Source organism: Abramis brama (assembly GCF_963993115.1).
Source record: "Abramis brama genome assembly, chromosome: 13".
In the NCBI taxonomy this organism is placed as follows: Eukaryota; Metazoa; Chordata; class Actinopteri; order Cypriniformes; family Leuciscidae; genus Abramis; species Abramis brama.
Genome location: NC_139975.1, coordinates 25,417,268 through 25,439,851, shown reverse-complemented (window position 1 = coordinate 25,439,851; position 22,584 = coordinate 25,417,268). Strand labels below are relative to the sequence as shown.

The window sequence follows — 22,584 nt, the reverse complement described above, 5'->3', positions numbered from 1 at the left end:
TTTTATCGTCAACGCCTCTCGCTCGTGCATTATATTACGGGAGCCAATAAATGTTCGGATTGTTGCTTATAACGGGCAGTTTATTGGCTGCGGAGAGAAAATCGGGTCATTAAATCAGCCTATAGTGGCAAGAATATTTTTGCTGAAACGTCAGCGGACGCATATAATCTCCGAAAACTCATTGGTTGATTTTTTATTTTTTTTGTACCCACCACAATTCATAAGAAACGAAGGCATTATAATAGTTATTGTCTTGTAAAACAGCTAAGTCAAAAGCCACCTGCCATCATTCAAAAACACCCAAAGGGTGTCTGTACCCTGATTGGTCGCTGATGGGGATTAATGCTGCATGTCTTCATGTCGGAAATCTCCTAGTTCCCACTTCTGAAGTCGTGATTACAAACTCGTCGCATACAAATTTTGACTTGAGAGCGTTCATATCCATTTTTTTTACTTGGAAACTAGTATTTACGATAATTCCGATAGCACGTGAAGGCAGGACACAATATTTCTAAAACAACTTGCCGACAATGGATATAACAAATGACAACAAAAACGATTTCTTAAGGTCTCGTTTTAATAGATAATTACATAACACATGAAAGACAAGTATTCAAAAGACGTGTATTTTACTACAGCAAACACAAAAACATACAACCAAACAATAATAGTTTTCATTCCTATTAGACTATAAGACTATGAGAAAAACTAACCAGAAAAACACACACACAAAGAAATAGAAAAAAATATAGATATCTCGGCTCCTTTCTGTAATAATTGTCCTTGTTTGAGAAGCAAACAGCACAGGAGTAGGCTATTGTGTTGTTGTGCGGCAGGGGGCGCTGGTCTTCAGTCACTCGTGTGGGTCTGTCAGTGTGAGGATTTGTTTGTCTGGTTGAAGTGCACTACACAGCAAATGATGCATCTCTTGGAATCGTGGATCAAACTGAGAAGAAAAGCAGGAGATATAAGGGGAGTTGGCTGACGATAGTCTCGGGGTCATTTCAGCCTGAAAGATAGCAAGAGTGACAATTTGAGATGAGCACACAGATGGAGCAATTTTGCCATTTAATAACAATATTTATTGGGTTAAAGGTTTCTGAGAAATGCTGTTGATATTTGAAATCAACAGAACAAACAAATGAACCCCTAAAGGTTCATTTTCCCCCTAAAGAGTGGCTACAAGTGTGTTGGTCCGATCCACTTTCAACCGTGTTTCACAGAAATCGCTACTGCACCTTTAATTAAGGTAAACTGGCGAATTTTGCAATTGAGGTGACTGGGAAAAATGGCCCAATTATCCTGAATCAGCTATAGCCTCTCTTTTCAAACTTAGCATTTGACTGTTGTGAATACATGTCAGTGTTGTGTTCATTTGTTTACTCTAGATAATAATATGATACTGCAGTATCATTCCATGGAATTTTAGTTTGGAAGACATTATTAAAAAATTTAATAAACACACATTTGTGTAATTAATTAGGCTGGTGAGTCCGCACCTTACAGTTTCCCTAATGCGAATACTATATATTTAATTTGAATGCTTACCATTAAGAAAAGAAGCTGTAAAGGTAAGAAAACACAACAATCCCCAGAATCGCACAGCAAAGCATGATCATCATTTTCTTCTACAAAGAGAAAGATTGATATTTACGAGACAGTAAAAACAAATAAGAGAACAGGAGCAAGTTAGAAACAGCACATGGGAAAGAGAAATACATTTTTGGCACCAAATCTAACAGTTCTCACAGCAGTTCACATTAAAACGTTGCTTATGGAAAATCATGCACAATACTTTTAAATTGATAAAAGGGTGAAAGAGGAATAAAACAAAGGGAAAGCTTATAAGTTTAGGGCCTGTGTGCGTATGTGTGTTTAAGAAAGAGAGATCACTCACTTACCATCAGCTGTAGTGCACGTGGTCAAGAGTTTAGATTTAATACACATCGTGTGTCATTGGCTCATAATACAAACCAAAGAAGAAGTTCTTCTGTTAGTGCTTCCTAATAATATGATTCTGCTTTTTGCGTAAAGAATATACATACAGCTCACAAACCTGCTGAAATCACCTCACTGTGACTCAGTTCAGCCTGAACAGGCAATGCTACTGAGGCTTTTAACTTCCCCGTGTTTAAGGCCAAACTTGAATGCTTATTGTCAACACGAGCCTTCTCATAAAATGACACTGTACTGATAATGTCATCCAGTACAGCAATATGTCCTCATTCATCACTATACTGACCAACACTGTAACTTTTGTCCCTCTAAATGCATGAATTTTGCGGAAGAACATTGTTTTGGATGTGCTTCAGCTCTGCGTGAATGTGCGGATGAATATAGTTATCCTTATGCTTAAGAGATATAACCAGCTTAGACGGCAAGGATCTCAAGCTGACTAGCTGAAGATGTTAGCAATACCCATTAATAGTCCTGGTACTTCCTTGAAAATACAGTTGTGGCCAGAATTATTGGCACCCCTGGTAAATATGATCAGTGGCTGTACAAATAAATCTGCATTGTTCATCCTTCTGATCTTTCATTCAGAAAATTCTCAAAAATCGAACCTTTCATTGAAGTAAAAGAAGTGAAAGTGGGGGTACATCACATTATGAAATTGATGTTATTCTCCAAAACTCATTGGCCATAATTATTGGCACTCTTTTATTAAATACTTTTTGCAACCTCCTTTTGCCAAGATAACTACTCTGAGTCTTCTCCTATGCCTGATGAGTTTGGAGAACACCTGACGAGATCAGAGATCATTCCTCCATACAGAATCTCTCCAGATCCTTCAGATTCCCAGATCCATGTTGGCGCTTCTTCTCTTCAGTTCACCCCACTCATTTTCTATAGGGTTCAGGTCTGGGACTGGGACGGTCATGGCAGAAGTGACACATTTTTGTGTTGATTATAATGTGTGTCTTGGATCGTTGTCCTGATGGAAGATCCAACCACGGCCCATTACTCGATTTCTAGTAGATGCCGTCAGGTTTTGATTTTTTATCTGTTGGTATTTGCTAGAATCAATGATACCAAGTGTCTGAACAAGATGTCCAGGACCTCCAGCTAAAAAAATAGGCCCACAACATTAAAAATCCAGCTGTTTATTTAACCGTGGGCTCTTTTTTAAGTTTCATCTGAACTTAGAGTCCGGTTCCTTTTGAAGTTCAAATTGTGTCTGACAACTGAATATGCTGGACTTTGTTTTTGGATGAGCGAGGAGGATTTTCCTTGAAACCTTCCCAAACAACATGTGGTGATGTAGGGGTTGTTTGATTATTTTTTTTTTTTGTCTTTCTGACCCAAAGTCAGAGTCTTTCCTTTCCTCTTTGCCGTGCATTAAGACAATATAGACACACATTCTATTCCAGGCAGATTCGTAACATCTTCAGTTGATTGGAAATGATTGCCCTGATGGTGGAAATGGGGATTTTCAATGATTTAGCCATTTTCTTACAGCCACTTTCTATTTTGTGAAGCTCAAGAATCTTTTGCTGCACATCAGAATTATATTCTGTGGTTTTACTCATTTTGATGGATGATTAGGGGATTTGGCCTTTGTGTTTCCTCATATTTATACTCCGAAATACTGTGAAACAAGAAGTCATAACTATACAATTGCATGTTCCTAGTCACCCTGGTGTGCTAAAAAAATGTAAATATTAATGGGAATATACTTCAAAGATATTTTACTCATTAAATCTTTTTAGGGGTGCCAATAATTTAGGCCAACATGTTTTGGAGAAAAACATTTATTTTGTTCCCTCCCTCCTTCCCTCCTTGAGCTCTGTCGCCTTCTTTTTTTGCCAACAGACTCTCCTCTGTTCTGCAGGTGATTCAGAGGTTCAAGATTAAGCAGCTCCATGTCAACCGTTCTCACTCGTTGTGACAACTATTCTCTACCACTCCCACACCATAATGAATCAGAGTAAGACAAAAACACACTTTGGAAGGAGGATTGATGACTGATGATTTAAATAAAAAAATAAAAAAGTGACACAGTATATCTTTAAGCCATATTGAATAAAATAAGTATAAAGTATACACTGTAGCTTTTATTAAAATATCATTCTTTCACAATGTACTTTTTTTTTCTAAATTATTTAATGTATTCTCTTAGAAAAGGATGATTTTTTTGTGCCTGCACTGCATTTTTTTTATTAATTCCCCTCCTATAAAAATAAACATTTGTATAATCATAAAACAAAAGTTTATAAAAAGTATTTTCTAAAAAAAATCCTTTAAATATATCCAAAAGAAGTGACTACATGGTTCAAATTGAGGTAAATTTGTGGATAAATCTACATGATAATTTAACTTCGAAATGGGTAAAAATCATAGTGAATAAAATATATGTTGACGCAACTAAACTGATTTATTTAGAATTAAATACCAAGTTCTGTCATGAAACTCTTGATGGCGCAGGCTGATAGGTCCTTAACTCACCTGGTATCGATCACATCATTATGTACATTGCAGCTGATGTTGCTTCAGAAACCCTCCACCTCCCCAGCTCCACCTGTATAGATCTGCTACAGGGGTTAAATCATGTATCATAAATGTACAACAGCAGCAGCATATCTTACATGCTCACAGCAATGTCTGTGAATGTATTGGCAGTGGCAAGTCTCTGTACTTGCTCTGCAGCGTAGCAGATCTATTCCACCGAGAACAAATACATTAACATCGCCATATCCATTACCATGCCAATCTGAATTGACAGAACTGAATTAAATTGTGTGTAAAAACTTTCATCAATTAAATTAAGGGTAATGAATTCATTTTTTGAGTGTAATATGAATAGATAACTGAGTAAACCTATTGTGATGAGGCTGATATTATGTAATGTAGCACAGTCTGTAACCACATATTTATGACTGGTGATAATAGTTTAAGAATTTAACTATTGACAACCTATACTTGTATTTAACCCCATTAAAACTATTAAAAACCGTATTTGTTGACTGCTAAATATTGGGGGATGCATTATTTTGCATTATTATGCATATAATGCTGCATTATTATGCATTATTGTACATTATCACCAGCAAAAATTCTTCATTAAGCAAGTAAGTGACCAATAAAAGATAAAATCTTGAATGTTTCAGCACAAAGGCAGTTTTCAGACCATGATCCCCATGAATCACTCCATGTATTTACAACATACTTAGAAAATATATAATGTAATTTATTCATTTGGTTAATTCTGGTTTTCCCATACAGAAGTTTGTCATCACATTAAAAAACATACAGATGTGCGCTTCCATTCTGGACGACCCATCAATGCTTAGCTTATTGTGTTCATTTCACCGGGTCTTTGAACAGAAGCCGAAATCACCTCTGAGTCTCTGGGCCCTTTTGATCAAAAACATTTTAGTAGCTCGTCCAGTAGATGTTAGCCATTGAAGTCTGAGTAAGTCTTAAGAACACAGGCTAAAACAATAAAAACATTAAGGCATGAAATGGTTACCTTTCCCTTGTGAGTCTCATAAAAATCCCTTATTCGGTGCTCATTTGATTTGTCCATGTATTTAAAATATGCTTCCTTCAAAAGCCATTCCTGGCTTGTAGTAAAAGTTCCTTAAACATTTCCCGTCACGTCCTTTTACAAGAATAATAAAAAAATCTGTTTCCTTGACCATCACTCAAAATCCAGCAGAGTAGTTTCCCATTGGTTTGTGCTGATGAAGGGAGGGGCCACAGGTGGAGGGGGCGGAGCATCTGCTTCATAACTCGAAGAGAGGATGTAAAGGAGAGGAGGAAGTGTTCAGCTATAATAAAGGGGAGTTTGTGAGCAGCCACAGAGGAGATGTGCTGATGGAGAGGTTATCACAGAACCTGTGTGAGGATGATGATGATGATGATGATGAGCACAACAGCAACAATCACACCCAGTATGATCATCTTCTACAAAAGACGAAACAAACACAATCCATTAATCCAACAGCAGCAAACATCGAATAACTTCAACCCATCACTATCAGAACAAACAAAGCCCTACAGAACCGTAACACACAGAGAACATAGAAATAAACACTACAACCAAACCAACAGATGCCCAAAAAAACAAACAAAGCGTGCTTGACATCCCAGAGGAAGACTAGAGAAGATCAACTAAAATTAAATCTGTTAAAATTGTTAATCTGTTATAGGACAATTTAGTTTGAATAAACGAACAGACACTGATTAGGTACTTGATCACCTAAATAAAAAAATAAAATAAAAAGAATATTTGTGTAGTGTTCAATGTTGTTATCGATAGAGATACGCGGATGGGGTATTATTTCAACCGCAACCGCATCACAAAACTCATCATCCGTACCAACGTTTTTTGACCAGATTTCAAAGCCGCACCCGCCATCCGCTGATTGTTTTGCGGTCTATGGACGAAGCAATGCTCTGCTGATGCGAGCCGTAAGAAAGCCCTTGTCTGTTCTAGAAAGGATGCAGCAAAGATATTTAATGCTAATGTATTAGGCCTACGCTGAGTTTCATTCATTTACGATGAGATGCGTTCTAGTTCACAATGCAATGCAAGTGAACGCGGCGCGCCCGCGCATCCATGTCACGGTTATTATATTGTCTGCTATAGGCAATTTGCTTTTTATTTCTTAAATACATTCAATTGGTTGATGAAACATTTATTAAAATTAAGATACAATTTGTACAAAACGAAATTCGCTTTAAAGAAAGGTTTTCTACAAAGCAAAACTTAATGAAGTGGTAAAAATCATGTCTGACGATTTACAAAACAAAACTTCATTAAGTGGTAAAAACCATGTCTCCCGATTGCAAATGTTTATTGCTAATGTTTATTATTAGAAAAATGTTTTTCATTTGTTTCATAAATCTCATAATAATGGCACATCACTATATAATAGCTGTTATTTCCATCTCAGATGATTGGCGGTCGGTCAGGGGGGTAGGCTACTTGGCAAAGAATCAAATACAGTTGGAAACGACGTAGACCATTAATAACACACACTGTTAACAATTGTTTTTAATTAGTATTTAAACATTCTCTATGATAAAAAATGTTTGTAAAAAATATTTTAATAACACGGTTTTGGCGGTTATAGAGTTCTAATGACGGTGTTCAACTATAACCGTCGGTCTCACGGTTATATACTAACCGTCACACCCCTACGCATCATACATGTGTTTACAGTGGAAGTTAGATGCGGCTGAGCATGCGCATAACACACGCCATAACCAAACGTCATGTGATTGGCTTACGGGTAACCAATGATTTTAAACTTCAGACAAGCGCCCCCTAGCAAGAGAGAAAACACTTCTCTATTATGCCATTCCAGACTCTGTCTACGAAGCAAAGTGAAGTAGCAGAGTCTGGTATTACCAGGCTATAATAAACCAACACCAACACCATTCCCAGCTCCAAAGCCTTACACACGTTCCTCTGAAATTTACTCACCAGAGACTTTATCTCAGACCTACAGATAAACCCACAATCAAGGCAATAATTGCCAAAATCGTCACAACCACAGACACTATAATGATTGTTTTCTGTGAAGAAAAAAACAACAGATGCACACAACTGTTAGCATCTACTTTAACATTTGCGTAACAATTAAACGACTCATTCAGACATAAACGGACACAGATCCACTGACACTCATTTCAGGACTGCATTCATTGAATAGACAACGTCTAGAAAACTGGCATTGAAGAAAGAAAGAAAGAAAGAAAGAATTTTTTACTTTGTAAAATTTTGAAAAAACACTCGTGTCGTTTGTTGTACTTTTGTCTTTGATTTTGTCTATGCTGTTTGTTTTCTCTATTACTATACATTTAAAAGGGACAGTTTACCCAAATTTTTTAATTCTGTGACCAATAACTCACCCTGTATGACTTACTTTCTTATGTGGAACATAAAGGAAGATATTTCGAGAAATTCCTTAGTGTTTTTTTGTCTATACAATGGAAGTCAATGGGGTCCAATGTTGTTTGGTTCCCAACCTTCTTACAAAAACATCTTCCTTTTTGTTTAACAGAAGAAAGAAAGTCATACAGGTTTGAAACGACACGAGGGTGAGAAAACTATGACGGAATATTCATTTTTGGGTGGAGTGTCCCTTTAAAATAAATGTAAAAATCTTGAAGAGCACAAAAATAAACTTGTACCTGTACAACTGAAAATTAAGAGAGGCATTTTCAGCAAGTTTTTAAATTTTTATATACATGCACAGATGAATCATTCACAGTAAGGACTGTGGATTAAGCAAATAGTCTCAGTTTAGATTTCAGGTTGATCCTGTTCTCCCTTCCCCACATCATTTCCTGTATTTTCTATACCATCTGTATCAATAAAAGTGGCAAAAAAGGCCAAAATTGCCATGCTAACACATGGAGCCACGGTAAGCTCTCGCTCGTGCCACAAGATGCTGTTTGTCCTCATGTTTCAACACAGTTCTTCTCAACTATATGTATGTGTTTATAATACGTCAAATATTTTGTTGCCAACTAGCCCTTAATATGAAATGTAAAATGACGACGTAGCTTAATGTTCATTTCATTACCTGAAATACGCTGAAATCCTGTAATAGGAAGTTTCAGGGCGTATCAGGATTAGTATTAATCACAGAGTTTGTTTGTGTTTGTGTGACGTCATAGGGTTTGGACACAGTACGGAGAGTCTTTAGGGAAGGGTGGAACAGAGGGATGGGACGGGCTGATAATCATCATGAACTCACACGCCGAGCCTCCTGCTGATATTTAGCAGCTTTTTTAGTGTCAGCAACCGCCCGCTCCACAAAGCCAACTGACTGGTCCATGTTGTTCTCAATCCTTTCAATCATACCACCCTACAATGGATTTCGGGTGAAGAAGAGAGAAGGAAAGAGAAAAAGAAGAGGAAATAGAGAGGGGGGAGAGAGAGAGAGAGAGAGAGAGAGGTGGGGGGCAAAAGAGGAAGAGAAAAGAGACAGCAGAAACCAGCGACTGTTATTGTAAGGTCAGCGTGAGCGGCAGGTGAGGTCCGTACCTTCCTGGATTTACTCTGATACTTCACAGCTTTCTTAGTTTCAGCCTTTGCAGCTTCAATGTGATCGACTGCTTTACCCACATTCACTTCAATGTTATCAACCATGTTGCCCTGAAACATAAGGGGGAAAAAAAACAATGAAAACACATACATACATACAGTCTTTCACACATAGATGTGAAGACTGGGGCTAGTTGACACACAGGGAAGTTATTTCCGATCCTAAACTTAAACAGTCAATGCGTTTAATGAACTGTAACTTATTTCCTGTACAATAATGTAGAAATGTTCAATATATTTGTTGGCTATATATAAATTGGTTTTCAAAAACAAGCCCACCCTGATTCACTGGAGTAAAAAGTGTGACAACTAGCCCCGGTCTCCCCTATAGAACAGGGATTAATAAAATGGATTAATTAGAGAAATACCACAATCTTACCTTTCAGTTATCCTCCATAGCAAGCAGTTAAGCAAAATAATGGTGGATTGGTCAAAATAGTATATTATAAATATATATAGTATAGGCTCCAAAACCTTGTGAACTGCAAAGGTCATGAAGGTCTACATAGACAGCTCAGCAAATTATCACTCATGCGCGAATTATATTCTACCGTTCAAAGTTTTTTTTTAATAAGTCAGTACTTTTATTGAGTAAGGATGCATAAAATTGATCCAAAATGACAGTAAAGACATTTATAATGTAGCAAAAGATTTCCATTTCAAATAAATGACTTTCAATTTCGTCAAAAAATCCGGGAAAAAAGTGTGTCACTGCAGCAATAACAGTTTTCAACATTGATAATAATAAGAAATGTTTCTAGCGTCCTTGGACTCCTTGGAATTATACGTTTATATGGCAATGCTATCAAAGCCAAAATGAATCTGCAGCAGTCAGGTGGTACAAGTCGGATGTCTCCGAAAATACAGAGATTTACAAGTAATATACTTAAATATGCTATAAATAATTGTATATTTAGCATTTTACTTGATTCTGCCCTCCATTTCTTTCTTAAATGACAAATGCAATGCTGCATTACATGTCGACTGAATTGAGGTGTCTTATATGATTATGAAATATAGATTTGCTGGCAACTGTTCACCTTTAGTGTTTCTATGGCCCTGTTTACACCTGGTATTAAGATGCATTCTGGTCGATCGGATCACAAGTGGCCAACGCTAAATACAGGTGTAAATGGGGTCTAAAACGCTTTGAGCTTGTCCACTTTCAAACACTTCCAGAGGAAGTCGAAAACGCATTAGACCGGATTGCTTTCATAGTGTAAACGCTCATGCGGTCGAATGCGTTCAAACAGCCACAAAAGACCGTCTGCTCTCCTCCTACTGACCTTCTGTGCAAACATTATGGGAAGCGCTCTAGCCAGACGAGATTTAAACTGTCGGCTGAAGACCCAAGTTTGGTTTGAAGATGAAAAACATACCAAGCACAATGTTCTCTCACCATTCCTGATTTCTAACACACACTCACAGCGTTCGGCTGGTCTTGTGGCTGTCAGAGCAGAAACAAAAGCTGAAGCTCTCCGTGTGTTTTTCTGTTTTCTCCGGTCGTGTTTATATGTAAATTGCGCAAGCTTATTTTGCCTAGACGGATTAAAACACCAGGTGTAAATGTGAATATGTCTCCCTTTGTCTACTTGTGATCCAATTGACCAAAACACATCTTATTACCAGGTGTAAACAGGGCTTATGATGCTAAAAATGTTGTCTAGCTAAGCAGCTCGCAGGGTTTTGGAAAACAGCTACTGACATTAATTTCTTCTAAACAAATCTTGAAGGTGTAATGGGTGAATAAAGTTTGTGACCAAATTAAATAAAGCAAAAATGAATGAGAGGAAAACAGGCAGTAAGGGAAATAAAAAGGTATGAACAAAGAGGAGTTAAGAACACTCACATGTGAAAGAAGGGGCTGATGGGAAGTCACTCCGACCTGTTGCAAATGGTTTAGCAACCAAGAGACCAAACCAACAGAACGAGTTTGAACAAAGAGGAAGAGAGGAAAGGATGCTACAGACCAGACATAGAGAAGCAGAGAAAGAGAAGGAAATACATGACAATGAGGGGAAAGTTAGAAAACAATGACAGTGTGAAAGGATGGAGAAAATATTGGACAGATGCGTGCGATGAAAGTGTGTGTGTACCTGGCTCTCCACCAGCATGGCGATGTCCACAAACATGTCATGCAGTTCCTTTATGCTGCTCTCCAGACGCACAATGTCTTTGTGACGCGCTTCAATCTCACTCAGCGCTTGTTTAGAGATCCCTGAATCCACGATCTACAACACAAACAGCAGTTTTATCAGGATGTAGTATGAAAAGATTTTGGGATTACTTGGTCTTGGTCTGAGTCTCAAAATACTATGGTCAGGTTATGGTCTAAGACAAGGGTCTCAAACTATCACTAGACTAGTGGTGTTCGCCATCAGAGACCGGTTAAACAGTTACAACGTGTACCTCAGATGTAACCAGTGTTAAGAGAACACTGCTTTAAAAGCAACATGTTACACTGTTCTTTCTAATATAAAGTAACCATTGTTACTTTATATGAAAAGTATTGCGTTTGCATTACATTTGCATTATAAAGTACGTGGGTGGGCTACTTCTGCATTGATGCTATGAGATAAGGGTGTAAAGGGTTTACACAGCAACCACAATCACAGGAAATAATCACTCAAATGTCACATTTGTGGCAAAATATTGCTAGATGTGCTGATTAGGCCGGCCAGAGTCTACGTATTTTAATACAGTTATTTTGATGTTGTATTAGAGGTGGTCAATATGAACAATATATATATTTTTTTTTTTTTTTGCCACCAATTTGAAAACATCAAGATTTTGAAAATAATTATAATACAATTATGTATAAATTTTAATAATATTTAAGAAATATTATTAAAATAATCAAATTTCAGGATTCCAGAAATTTTAGGAGCTTAATGTTCTTCGGGCATCCCATTCTTTTTAACCAATTAAGACTTTTCCAGTTGTTTTTGATTTATTGGATAAATAAGAGTTGCTCAGAGTTTCTACCCAATAACATATTTTAGAGCTTGACAATAAAATAAATAAATAATAATAATAATAATTTTATATTAGGGCTGGGAAAAGATTAATCGCGATTAATCGCATCCAAAATAAAAGTTTGTGTCTACGTGATATATGTGTGTGTACTGTGTATAATTATTTTGTATATATAAATACACACACATATGCATGTATATATTTAAGAAATATTTGCATGTATATACTGTATATATTTATATATAATTTATATTATATATACATTTTAATATTTTATATATAAATAACAAATATTTCTTAAATATATACATGCAAGTGTGTATTTATATACAAAATAATTATACACAGTACACACACATATATCACGTAGACACAAACTTTTATTTTGGATGCGATTAATCTTTTCCCAGCCCTATTTTATATATATATTCATTACAAAAAATATATAATTTACATCCAGGTCTAGAAATCACACTTAAATCCAAGCTGCCTCATATATCCATGTTTTCCAAGGCTTTGTGGGAATCCTGGTTTCTCTTCAACTTTTATTCAAATTATTAATGGGTTATATATAGCCTAGAAAGCACGCAAAGACAGTTCCCTTTATAATCACTAAATCACTCATCACTCAGCTGTCACTCATCTCAGTTCACAATCTCACAAAGTTGCGTTATAATAAATGAAGTTGTCTACACTGCACAATGAATCTCTTATGTAATAGTGTCTACACTTTGTTAATGAGAGGACTTCTTGTTTAAGAAAAGAAAGCACCCCCGTAGAACCGGGCCTGACTGTATAATTCACTCTTCCTCTTCTGAATCAGTTTCTGGTTCAAACATACATGGCTGAATTACACCAATATTTCCACTTGTCATCATGTACAGTTTCCTTCAGTGAAGTTGAGCGAGTGGATCAGGTAGTCCGAGCTGGTGTGAGTGAGTGGAGGCGGGGATCATTTACATATTCATGGTCCTGCGTATACTAAATTAAGCAAAGGTGTAGAGTTACATTAAGACTATTTTAAAACATGAAGAAATTATTTTCACAGGAAAAAAACATAAATATGCCATTTTGAATATCAAAGATGAGTTTTAAGGGATGAAATGATTGACAGCAGGGGGGACTTTAAATAATCTTGAGTTCCCTAGTGGGTGTTTTTCCCAGTCCCATAACTGAGAACCACTGCTTGAGAATATGGATGGTGTATGAAAACAGTTTGAATTGTTGGTCTTGACTCCAGCTCGGCCCCCCACACACACACACACACGAAGGCACGCATTACCCCTGCAGTGAAAACGGCTGCGTTTCCTCCCTCCAGCATCTCCTCCAGCTCCTCATCAGTAGTGGATTTACCAGCTAGAGCCAGAAGCAGAACAAAAGCAAGTCAAAGACAGAAAAGAGGAATAGCACAGTGTCAGTTTGACACGCGTCAACCGCAAGCCTGAGAGAGAAACGTGTTGTGCGTTGCACACTGTGAGGGTGAGGTGATGTTCAATAAGGTCTCATGCACTGGTGTTTAGTCAGGAGTGAGAGTGCGGGCGACACTTACTGATCTCTAATTGTCTCTGAATGCGACCTTTGCTTTTCTCTCTGAAGTCCACCTGAGCTTCATTGTATTTGGTCATCACGTCAACAAACTTCCTGGAAAGAACAGCGTGCTGGCGGGGCAACATGAGAGCAGAGTTAATAGAGCGTGTGTATTTGTGTGTGTTACGCGAGCGGGATGTTGACTCACCTGTGATTTGCGTATTCTCATGTCGGCTGATACTCTTTCTACCTCTTCTGCCTCAAGATTCCTTTCAATGGCTGTAGGGACACATTCACACAGCGGACACAGTTAACTACAACTAAAACTAAAACCATAAAAAAAACATGTTCAGTACTTTAAATTAAACAGACGTCAAGTAAATAAAATGAAACGGAAAATTCTAAAATAAAAGCGGATCCAGATATTAAATAAAACTATATTAGTATCTCAATGATACTGAAATAAGGGTAAGCTCTGCATTAAAGGTGGATAAATGGCTCACATTATTCTGGGTCAGGTGTGTTTGAAAAGCCAAACCTTTTTATGTGTGTCCTAATTCTTTGCCCTATTGGGAAAAGCACAAAGCAGGCCAGCACACATGTAAGGACACTTACTCTTGAGTTTGTTTCGAGCATTGTTGGCCATTTTCTTGATGTCGTTAGTAAGCGCCTCCAAATCATCCTGTGTCTCTGTTCACAGAGGAAAAAAAAGGTATAAGAATGGCGAGATGAAAGGAGATTAAAACAGCACTGGTTTGCATATGTTCTGTCATTGTTAAACACTCCCATAGGAATATTTTATTGCTCAGAGGTTCCTCTTTCACAGCTTTGGAGACTTCATGGAGCTATGTTTCATATCCGGCTCAGAAAGAGAATTGAAAGAATTTAATGTTTTTTATAGAAGTCTCTTATGCTCATCAAGACTGCATTTATCTGATCAACAATACAGTAAAACTGTAATATTGTAAATGTGTAAATACAATTTAAAATAACGGTTTTATATTTAAATATATTTTAAAATGTAATTTATTCATGTGATGCTGAAATTTCATCCTCATTACTCCAGTCTTCAGTGTCACATGATCCTTCAGAAATCATTCATTTCAGGATTATTTGATGAATAGAAAGTTCAAAAGAACAGCATTTCTTTTAAATAGAAATCTTTTGTAACATTATAAATATCTTAGTCACTTTTGATCAATTCAGAACTTTCCACTCCCATCTGTGCTTTTATGGGATTGCGCTCTCACGATAATTTGCCTTGTTTAGTAAATCTGGCCCTTAATATTCATCAAAAAGAAACTCACTGACTGTAAACATTTAAATAGCAGTGTATCAATTTTCTCTCAAATGTTTCTTCAAAACCCCATTAAATTAGACTAATTTATTTCTCAATATTAATTTATAAATATTGTATTGTTCATTGTTAATTCATTTTAATTCATAATACAACTAATTATCTAAAATAATGTAATTACAACTTGAAATGTATTAGTAGTACATAAAAAATGAACATTAAGCAATACAAATGGTGTAAAATGTTGTTCAATATAAGTTCATGCTAACTATTGCATTAAATAATGTTAATGTATTAAATAAACCTTATTAAGAAATTCCATCGTTCTTAAGACAGCTTAAAACGTTTGGAGTATCTAAAGTTGGTGAGTTAAATTTTTACAGAGCTGTGACTGAAAGTGTACTGACTTCCCCAATTACGGAGTGGTTTGGCAGCTCCACTGTTCAGTAGAGAAGTCAGATCTGTAATATAGTGCGGTCTGCCTCAATTATAGGTTAAGATCTTCCCACTATTGATGACCTTTATACGTTCGCAGAGAAAAGGACTAACAATTCTCAGAGATCCGACTCATCGGGCCGGACACCTCTTAACCCCTCGACCTTCAGACAGACAATAAAAACTAGATCCATGCGTTTTTTGTAGGATTGTTCATGCTTATTATTCCTCTGGAATTTATGTATCTGTATTTTATTTCTTGTAATTAATAGGATATGTATGTATGTGTGCACCCTGTTGCTATTGCAGAGTATATTGCTGTGTCCTAATTTGCCTACTTATACTATGCCCTATTGTGTACTGTTTTTGTGAAGAAAAAGTACATACTTTTGAATGTGTAGCATAATAGTAGGCAAGCTTTGGGACATACTACTTTGCCATGATTGTGCCTTTAACGGACTCTCTGTCGCTTAGTTATGTGCATCCTGTCACCGTTTAAACTGACCTGTCAATCATCTTGTCACTATGGATCTTGTTTCCGCCACAGAATAAAACATTTTAAAATATAATTGCAACTTTTTATCTCACAATTGCGAGTTTACATCTCGCAATTCTGACTTTATTTCTCAGAATTGCGTGTTATAAAGTCAGAATTGCGAGATATAAAGTCAGAATTGCGTGAAATAAAGTCGCAATTGCTAGGGGTGTGACGGTTAGTATATAAGCCAAAACCGTGTTATTAAAATATTTTTTACAAACATTTTTTATCATAGAGAATGTTTAAATACTAATTAAAAACAATTGTTAACAGTCTGTGTTATTAATGGTCTACATTGTTTACAACTGTATTTGATTCTTTGCCAAGTACCCCCTGACCGACCGCCAATCATTTGAGATAGAAATAAAAGCTATGATATAGTGATGTGCCATCATGATGAGATTTATTAAACAAATGAAAAACATTTGCAATAATAAACATTAGCAATGAACATTTGCAATCGGGAGACATGGTTTTTACCACTTAAAGAAGTTCTGTTTTGTAAATCGTCAGACATGATTTTTACCACTTCATTAAGTTTTGCTTTGTAGAAAGCCGTTCTTTAAAGCGAATTTTGTTTTGTACAAATTGTGTCTTAATTTTAATAAATGTTTCATCAACCAATTGCATGTATTTAATAAATAAAAAGCAAATATAGGAGACAATATAATAACCGTGACATCGAGGCTCCGATGCGCCGCGTTCACTTGCATTGCATTGTGAAGTTGAACTAGAGCGCATCTCATCTTAAATGAATGAAACTCAGCGTAGGCCTATGCCTCATACATTAGCATTAAATATCTTTGCTGCATCCTTTCTAGAACAGACAAGGGCTTTCTTGCGGCTCGCATCAGCAGAGCATTGCATCGTCCATAGACCGCAAAACAATCAGCGGATGGCGGGCGGGTGCGGCTTTGAAATCTGGTCAAAAAATGTTGGTGCGGATGATGAGTTTTGTGATGCGGTTGCGGATGAAATAATACCCCATACACGTATCTCTATGGATAACAACATTGAACACTACACAAATATTAATTTTATTCAAACTAAGCATTTGAAACGCATTTATCTTTTAAAATGTTTTATTCTGTGGCGAAACAAGCTTCCATATGTCACAGATAAAATACTCCACATTCAATTGAATTTAATTTCCCTGCATTTCCGAGAGAAATACAGTAACATGTTGATCTGCCAGTTGTGGGTCTTTCGTGGGTTTGCAATTTGCATAATGACGCATTTATATGACGCATAATGACCAAACATATCTTTACAAAAGTTCACAATGCTGTCTTCGGATAACATGTGGATAACATTGAATAAATATCTTTTCGTCAGGTTAGATAGTGATTATTAATCACTCAAACCCCTTTATCTACACCTCTCTACTTAACCGTCGGACTTGCACATCCGCCATGTTTTAAGTTTTTTAACGTTTTTTATTTGTGTTTGTAGTTCTAATCGAATCCTCGTCCAAAGCGCAATGGGTTGTGGGTAATATTAGGCGTTAGATCCACAGATCTGCACTTCAGATTCTAGCTGGAAAAAGTAGACCAAAACTAATTTCAACACTATGATTTGGGACACACTAATTCTAATTTCGAATGCTATTTAGGACGGAAAGTATGCGAATTGGGACGCAGCATATGTCACCTGTTACTCAGCGGATACCAGTCAGTGGAAAACAGTGTTGAACTGGGTCATAATGAGTGAACATGTGAATGTGTCTTACTCTGGTCTGATGTTGGTGCAGAAAGAATAACTGAGAAAAGTTTCTTCACTTCGGTCACATTCTCATCAATCTTGTCAATGCTGTTCCTGATGTCTTCAATCTGAAACAAAGAAACAAGGTCACTTAAGACCCACAAACCACAATGACACACATTCCTGCAAAGCACATCAGAAGTATTTACACAAACAGGACTGTAAAATATACAGAAGAACGTGCCTGGCCGAAGAACTCATCCATAAAAGCAGCATTGTCCACGGCGATCTCAACATCCTCGTCATCATGATCGCATGTCTGAAAGGTAAAGACGTAAGGAAATGTCAGTTGTGTTTTTAATGATCTCATGCTGTCTTTACACACCCTTATATTGTTATGGCTGGCAAGTAACTCACTGTCACTAATTCACTGTCTAGAAACTAAATTACAATTTAGTACAAATTTGGAAAGATATTTAAACTCTATTGATTGCATATCTAGTGGAGTAACCCCTGAAAATGACCGGTAATTTCCTGGCTTGGGAATTACTGAGCCAATAACAATAACTGATAATCAAGAGCTTGTTGTGGCTGATAACCAATCTATACATGTTTGCATTTTAAACCTTTCAAATGGAGCAGGTAGCAGATAAAGCAAATGTATTCAATCAAAACCACTACCCTGACACAAAATAGAGCGTAACACTAAAAGTTAAAAAACTTATAATATAGACTTTATGCATTAAGGCAGTGTGGTCAAGTCTTAAAGTCAGCATGAAATGGAAGTTGCGATAGTGTTTTTAATGTTTTTATAGTTGCTTTTTAATGTTTTCCTTTTCTTTAGTGTGTAATGTATGTGTTTCTACATGTATACAAACTACTAAGTTACATAGTCTCCCACAAAGCGGTTTATTCGATCTAAAGGCCGAGACACACCAAGCCGACGGTCAGGCTAGTGTTTGCGGTGTGTTCCACACGTCGGCTCTCGTCGGGTTCACGTTGGCGGCAGTTTGGTCTGGGCTTGGTGTGTCCCAGGCTTTAACAGAGAAACCTGATCCAGACTTGCCGAAAACGCCTCGATCGAAGTCCAGATATTACTTCCTCAAAACGTCCATGTCACAAATGTGAAATATTAGCATAATGCCTGCCCAAATGAATGTGCAAAGAAACGCTGTTCCTAAACAGTACAACAATAAAATTTAGCTTATTCTCACGAACCTGGAAAGGTACAACACCGGCTATATGCAAAGAAGACTACTTACTTACTTACTACTAAGTCATGCTTGATCATCCACATTTCCACAATCTGACTTCAGCTCGAAATGATACGGTAAAACCAATAATATTATTAACTGTGTGTTTACAATTGCTGTAGAAGCCTTGCAGCTGAAGCTCGCGATTATGTTACGGGGCGTTACATTTCTGACACACTTTGGAGAGCGTCAAAGGTTTCTATTTACACCGTGTTTTTGCACATACTTGTTGACATTGTCCAATCAAAAGTGTTTCAGTTAGAATACACTCTCCACTCGAAACGCCAACATTTCTGTTCAGTGCAGAGTTGTGCACGTTCGCAAATCCTCTCATTATAACAAACACATTTTAGACATTATGTAAATAAGAGATTCATCGTGCAGTCGGCTTCATTGATTATAACATAACTTTGTGAGATTGCAATGAACTAAGACGAGTGACAGCTTTTTAGTGATTATTAAGGTAGCACTCTTTTTTTCTGTTCACATTAACAGTGGTTTCTGAACGTAGATGCTTTAATAACAAATCCTTTCTCTGAAGCGATTCTGCTGGGATGTGTAGGTCATGCAGACGACAAGTAACTTGAAACTATTTCATGGTAATCTATTTAAATGTGTTTTTAAAGGGAAAGTGCAACTCATTCCTTAGCCTTACCCTGGAGTTGGTTCACCCTCAATAATCGAAATAATGAACTTTTAAAACAGCTTCATATGGAAATCGACTACTTTTGACTGATAAAATTCCAGCCACCGGAAACACTAACTGATAAGGTGAGTCGTACAAAACCTTTCTTTTTAGTAATCTTTGTGTACACAAACCATGTAGTCAATGCTCGAGTTCATGTGTAGAGCCCCTGGTGATACTTCGAGCAAAGTTTCATGTTGTGTCGAGCCTCCTTAGTGTTTTAAAAATAGCGATTTTGATGCTATCATAGAAGTGCCCCAGGCACTCCCATTCAAAAGGCATTTTGACCTAAAATGAAAATACGGTCAATCTTAAAAGTGGCGTTTCCACTCTAATGTGATCATGTCACATTAACATCCGGTGTTACAAGCCTCTGCTGACAAGGCACATTGTAAACTGCCCTGAAACAGTTGCTCTGGCAAACTGGCAAATCTAGACTTTTATTGCATGTAAAGTCTTCCTAAATGGACAACACGGCGCTCTATAAAATCCATACTAAAGTAAATAGGGTAAATTGAGATTTTGTGCAATGTTAGCAGCAACGTTACAGCTGACTTGCACAGCACTTTATAGGGACAGAAAGGTGTGTCTTGTGATGTTTTATGAGGAGCATGTGGAGACTAGTACTGTTTTCTATTTTAATAATGGCTTTACTGTCAAATGACGCAATTAAACAAATTAACACCGTCATAGAACAGCGCTTCGTGCATGATAACATTATAACTCAAATGTCAAAAGACACGAGGGTTAAAGTCTGAGTGAAATCACACCTTCTTTATGACACTACTCAAGGATTTCTCTACAGTCATCAAGCTTGTGGCTCTGTCACTTCACCACAGAGAAGCCCAACACACACACACACACACACACATCTTTGTATGTCTGTGAAACCCTATATGAAGCTCAAACACTTTAACTCATTCAGCATTTCTGAGGAATCAAATGACATTTAACTTTTTACAAAAATCTAACCACGGTAACTACCAAAATAAGTAGTTATATTTACTTCAGTAAAATTGTCATTAATATACAAAGTTTTGCTGCATACTTTGTCATTTGATATAATTTTATAAAAACATACATACACCACTGGTCAAACATTTGGGTAAAAGACATTTATAATGTTATAAGTGTTTTCTATTTCAAATAAATGCTGTTATTTTGATCTTTCTGTTCATCAAAGAATCCTGAAGAAATACAACATGGTTTTCACAAAAATATTAAGCAGCATAACTGTTTTCAACATTGATAATTATAAGATTCTGAAGGATCATGTGACTGAAGACTGGAGTAATGATGCAGAAAATTCAGCTTTGATCAAGGGAATAAATTACATTTTAAAATATATTAAAATAGAAAACAGTTATTTTAATGTGTAATAATAATTCACAGTATTACTGTTATTTACAATATATTTGATCAAATAAATGCAGTGCTGGTGTAGGTGGATAATATCAAGTTACCACAGTATTATTGCAGTAAAAACTAGATTTTCTTAAGAATACACATATGGATATGCTGAATGCTAGATATTTTTTTCATTTATTTGTATCATTCGATAATGGATAGTTAATTGTTCTTGCTCTTTTTCCTTATAACATCGTTTAACGCTCACTTAAAGGTAATCTTTAAAAATGCTAATAATTTAATAACACTGATATCATTTTGAAAAAATCCCACTGAATAATATTTTTGTACATTATAATTGTCAGGCTATAGGTGAGGTATGTATTTAACACACTAAAATAACTCAAAAACACAAGAATCAGCAGAAGATTAAACTCGGGGCTTAAATACACAGAGAGAGTAATCAACTGAACAGAAACAGGTGCGTGGAACTAATTAACAACCAAGGAAACTAACTGAAACATAGTCAGGAACAGTACCACAGTGAAAACGAAACCAAAACTGAACATACACTTTACAATAATGTTGTGTTTAGAATGCTATAATGTTATACTGAATATTATAATGTTGTAATGAGTAAATTCACATCTATAAAACATCACAAATTACTGAGCTTAGTTTTTAGTGTTAGAATCTTAATTTTAATATTGGCCATAACAGTGTTGGAGAAAGTTACTTTTAAAAGTTAGGCTTTACAATATTGCATTACTCCCTTTAAAAGTAACCAGGGCTTGACATTAACTTTTTTGCTCACCAGCCGCTGTGGCTAGTGGTTTTCCAAAGTTACTATCCACTCAGCATTTTCACTAGCAACAATTTTGACACCAATACCATGGAAAAAACTGCCATATAGATATTTTTTATATTATCTTAGAATTTGGCAGCAGGTTTATTAGGCTGCTGTCACTTTAAGACCTGACGCACTGATCCATTATACTGTTACACATGCGTTTCTCTAAACGTTTGCGCAAAGATATTTATGTTCTCTTGAAAAACGTCCTGTTTAATGTCCCACTGGCAGCGTTTCAGACAGCTCCGTACGTTAACAATGGAGCAGTTTATAGAGTTTGAACTTAGACTCAAATGTAAAGAAATGGAGTCAGTGCTTAACTCAAGGAGTTCAGTAAAGTTGGCATTATATTCACAGATTTGAACTTCCCGGATCAATAACTCGTGAGCTAAACGTTGTTAAAACACAAATGACACCTATAACGAGCTATGACCCAATTTTCCTCAAAACAAGCTTTTTGAATTTAATCATTCATGCTGATGACATGAACATTGCGGAATGACTAACGAAGTTTAATACTTAGGGTTAGATGATTGTTAGACTGATCCTTAATTATAAGATCAACATTCTTTCTTTAGCAAACATCACTGATTAATGATTAATGATGGTATGGTGGAAAATATGTTTACAATAGTACATTTTTATAAGAGACCATCAGCCAACACTTTAAAAATAATTCAGTGGATTAGTAAATAATTAACTTTATTAACTTAATAAAATCTCTGAATATCATTTACTTGATTGTTTGAGTTAAACATACCAAAATATTTGACCATTTTTTTTTTACTTTTGTCTAAAATTTAGTTATATTTAAGTTTTTTTTCACTAAAAGAATTTAGTATTTGACTAACCAATTATTTATTTATAATACACTTAATATATTTGTGAAATTTCTATCAAAATATTTGATAACG

General features: G+C 36.2%; 1 protein-coding gene across 8 annotated transcripts in view; it reads right to left on the bottom strand.

Moving 5' to 3' along the window:
* Window positions 1–554: 554 nt before the first annotated feature.
* stx3b (syntaxin 3b) overlaps window positions 555–22,584 on the bottom strand; it is a 32,854-nt gene continuing 10,824 nt past the window's right edge. The window contains exons 2-11 of one of the 8 annotated variants that reach the window (XM_084133489.1): window positions 17,780–17,854; window positions 17,564–17,663; window positions 14,180–14,254; window positions 13,773–13,843; window positions 13,587–13,695; window positions 13,320–13,393; window positions 11,158–11,292; window positions 8,712–8,822; window positions 1,549–1,628; window positions 555–1,009 (exon numbers count right to left, since the gene is read on the bottom strand). In XM_084133489.1, the coding sequence (XP_083989615.1) occupies window positions 1,551–1,628; window positions 8,712–8,822; window positions 11,158–11,292; window positions 13,320–13,393; window positions 13,587–13,695; window positions 13,773–13,843; window positions 14,180–14,254; window positions 17,564–17,663; window positions 17,780–17,854 (828 nt within the window). In that variant the 3' untranslated portion in view covers window positions 555–1,009; window positions 1,549–1,550. Of the gene's footprint in view, window positions 1,010–1,548; window positions 1,629–5,167; window positions 5,908–7,432; window positions 7,525–8,711; window positions 8,823–9,001; window positions 9,113–9,440; window positions 11,024–11,157; window positions 11,293–13,319; window positions 13,394–13,586; window positions 13,696–13,772; window positions 13,844–14,179; window positions 14,255–17,563; window positions 17,664–17,779; window positions 17,855–22,584 lie in introns of those variants that run through there. The other 7 variants (XM_084133491.1, XR_014608779.1, XR_014608780.1 and 4 more) reach the window with 7 other exon arrangements.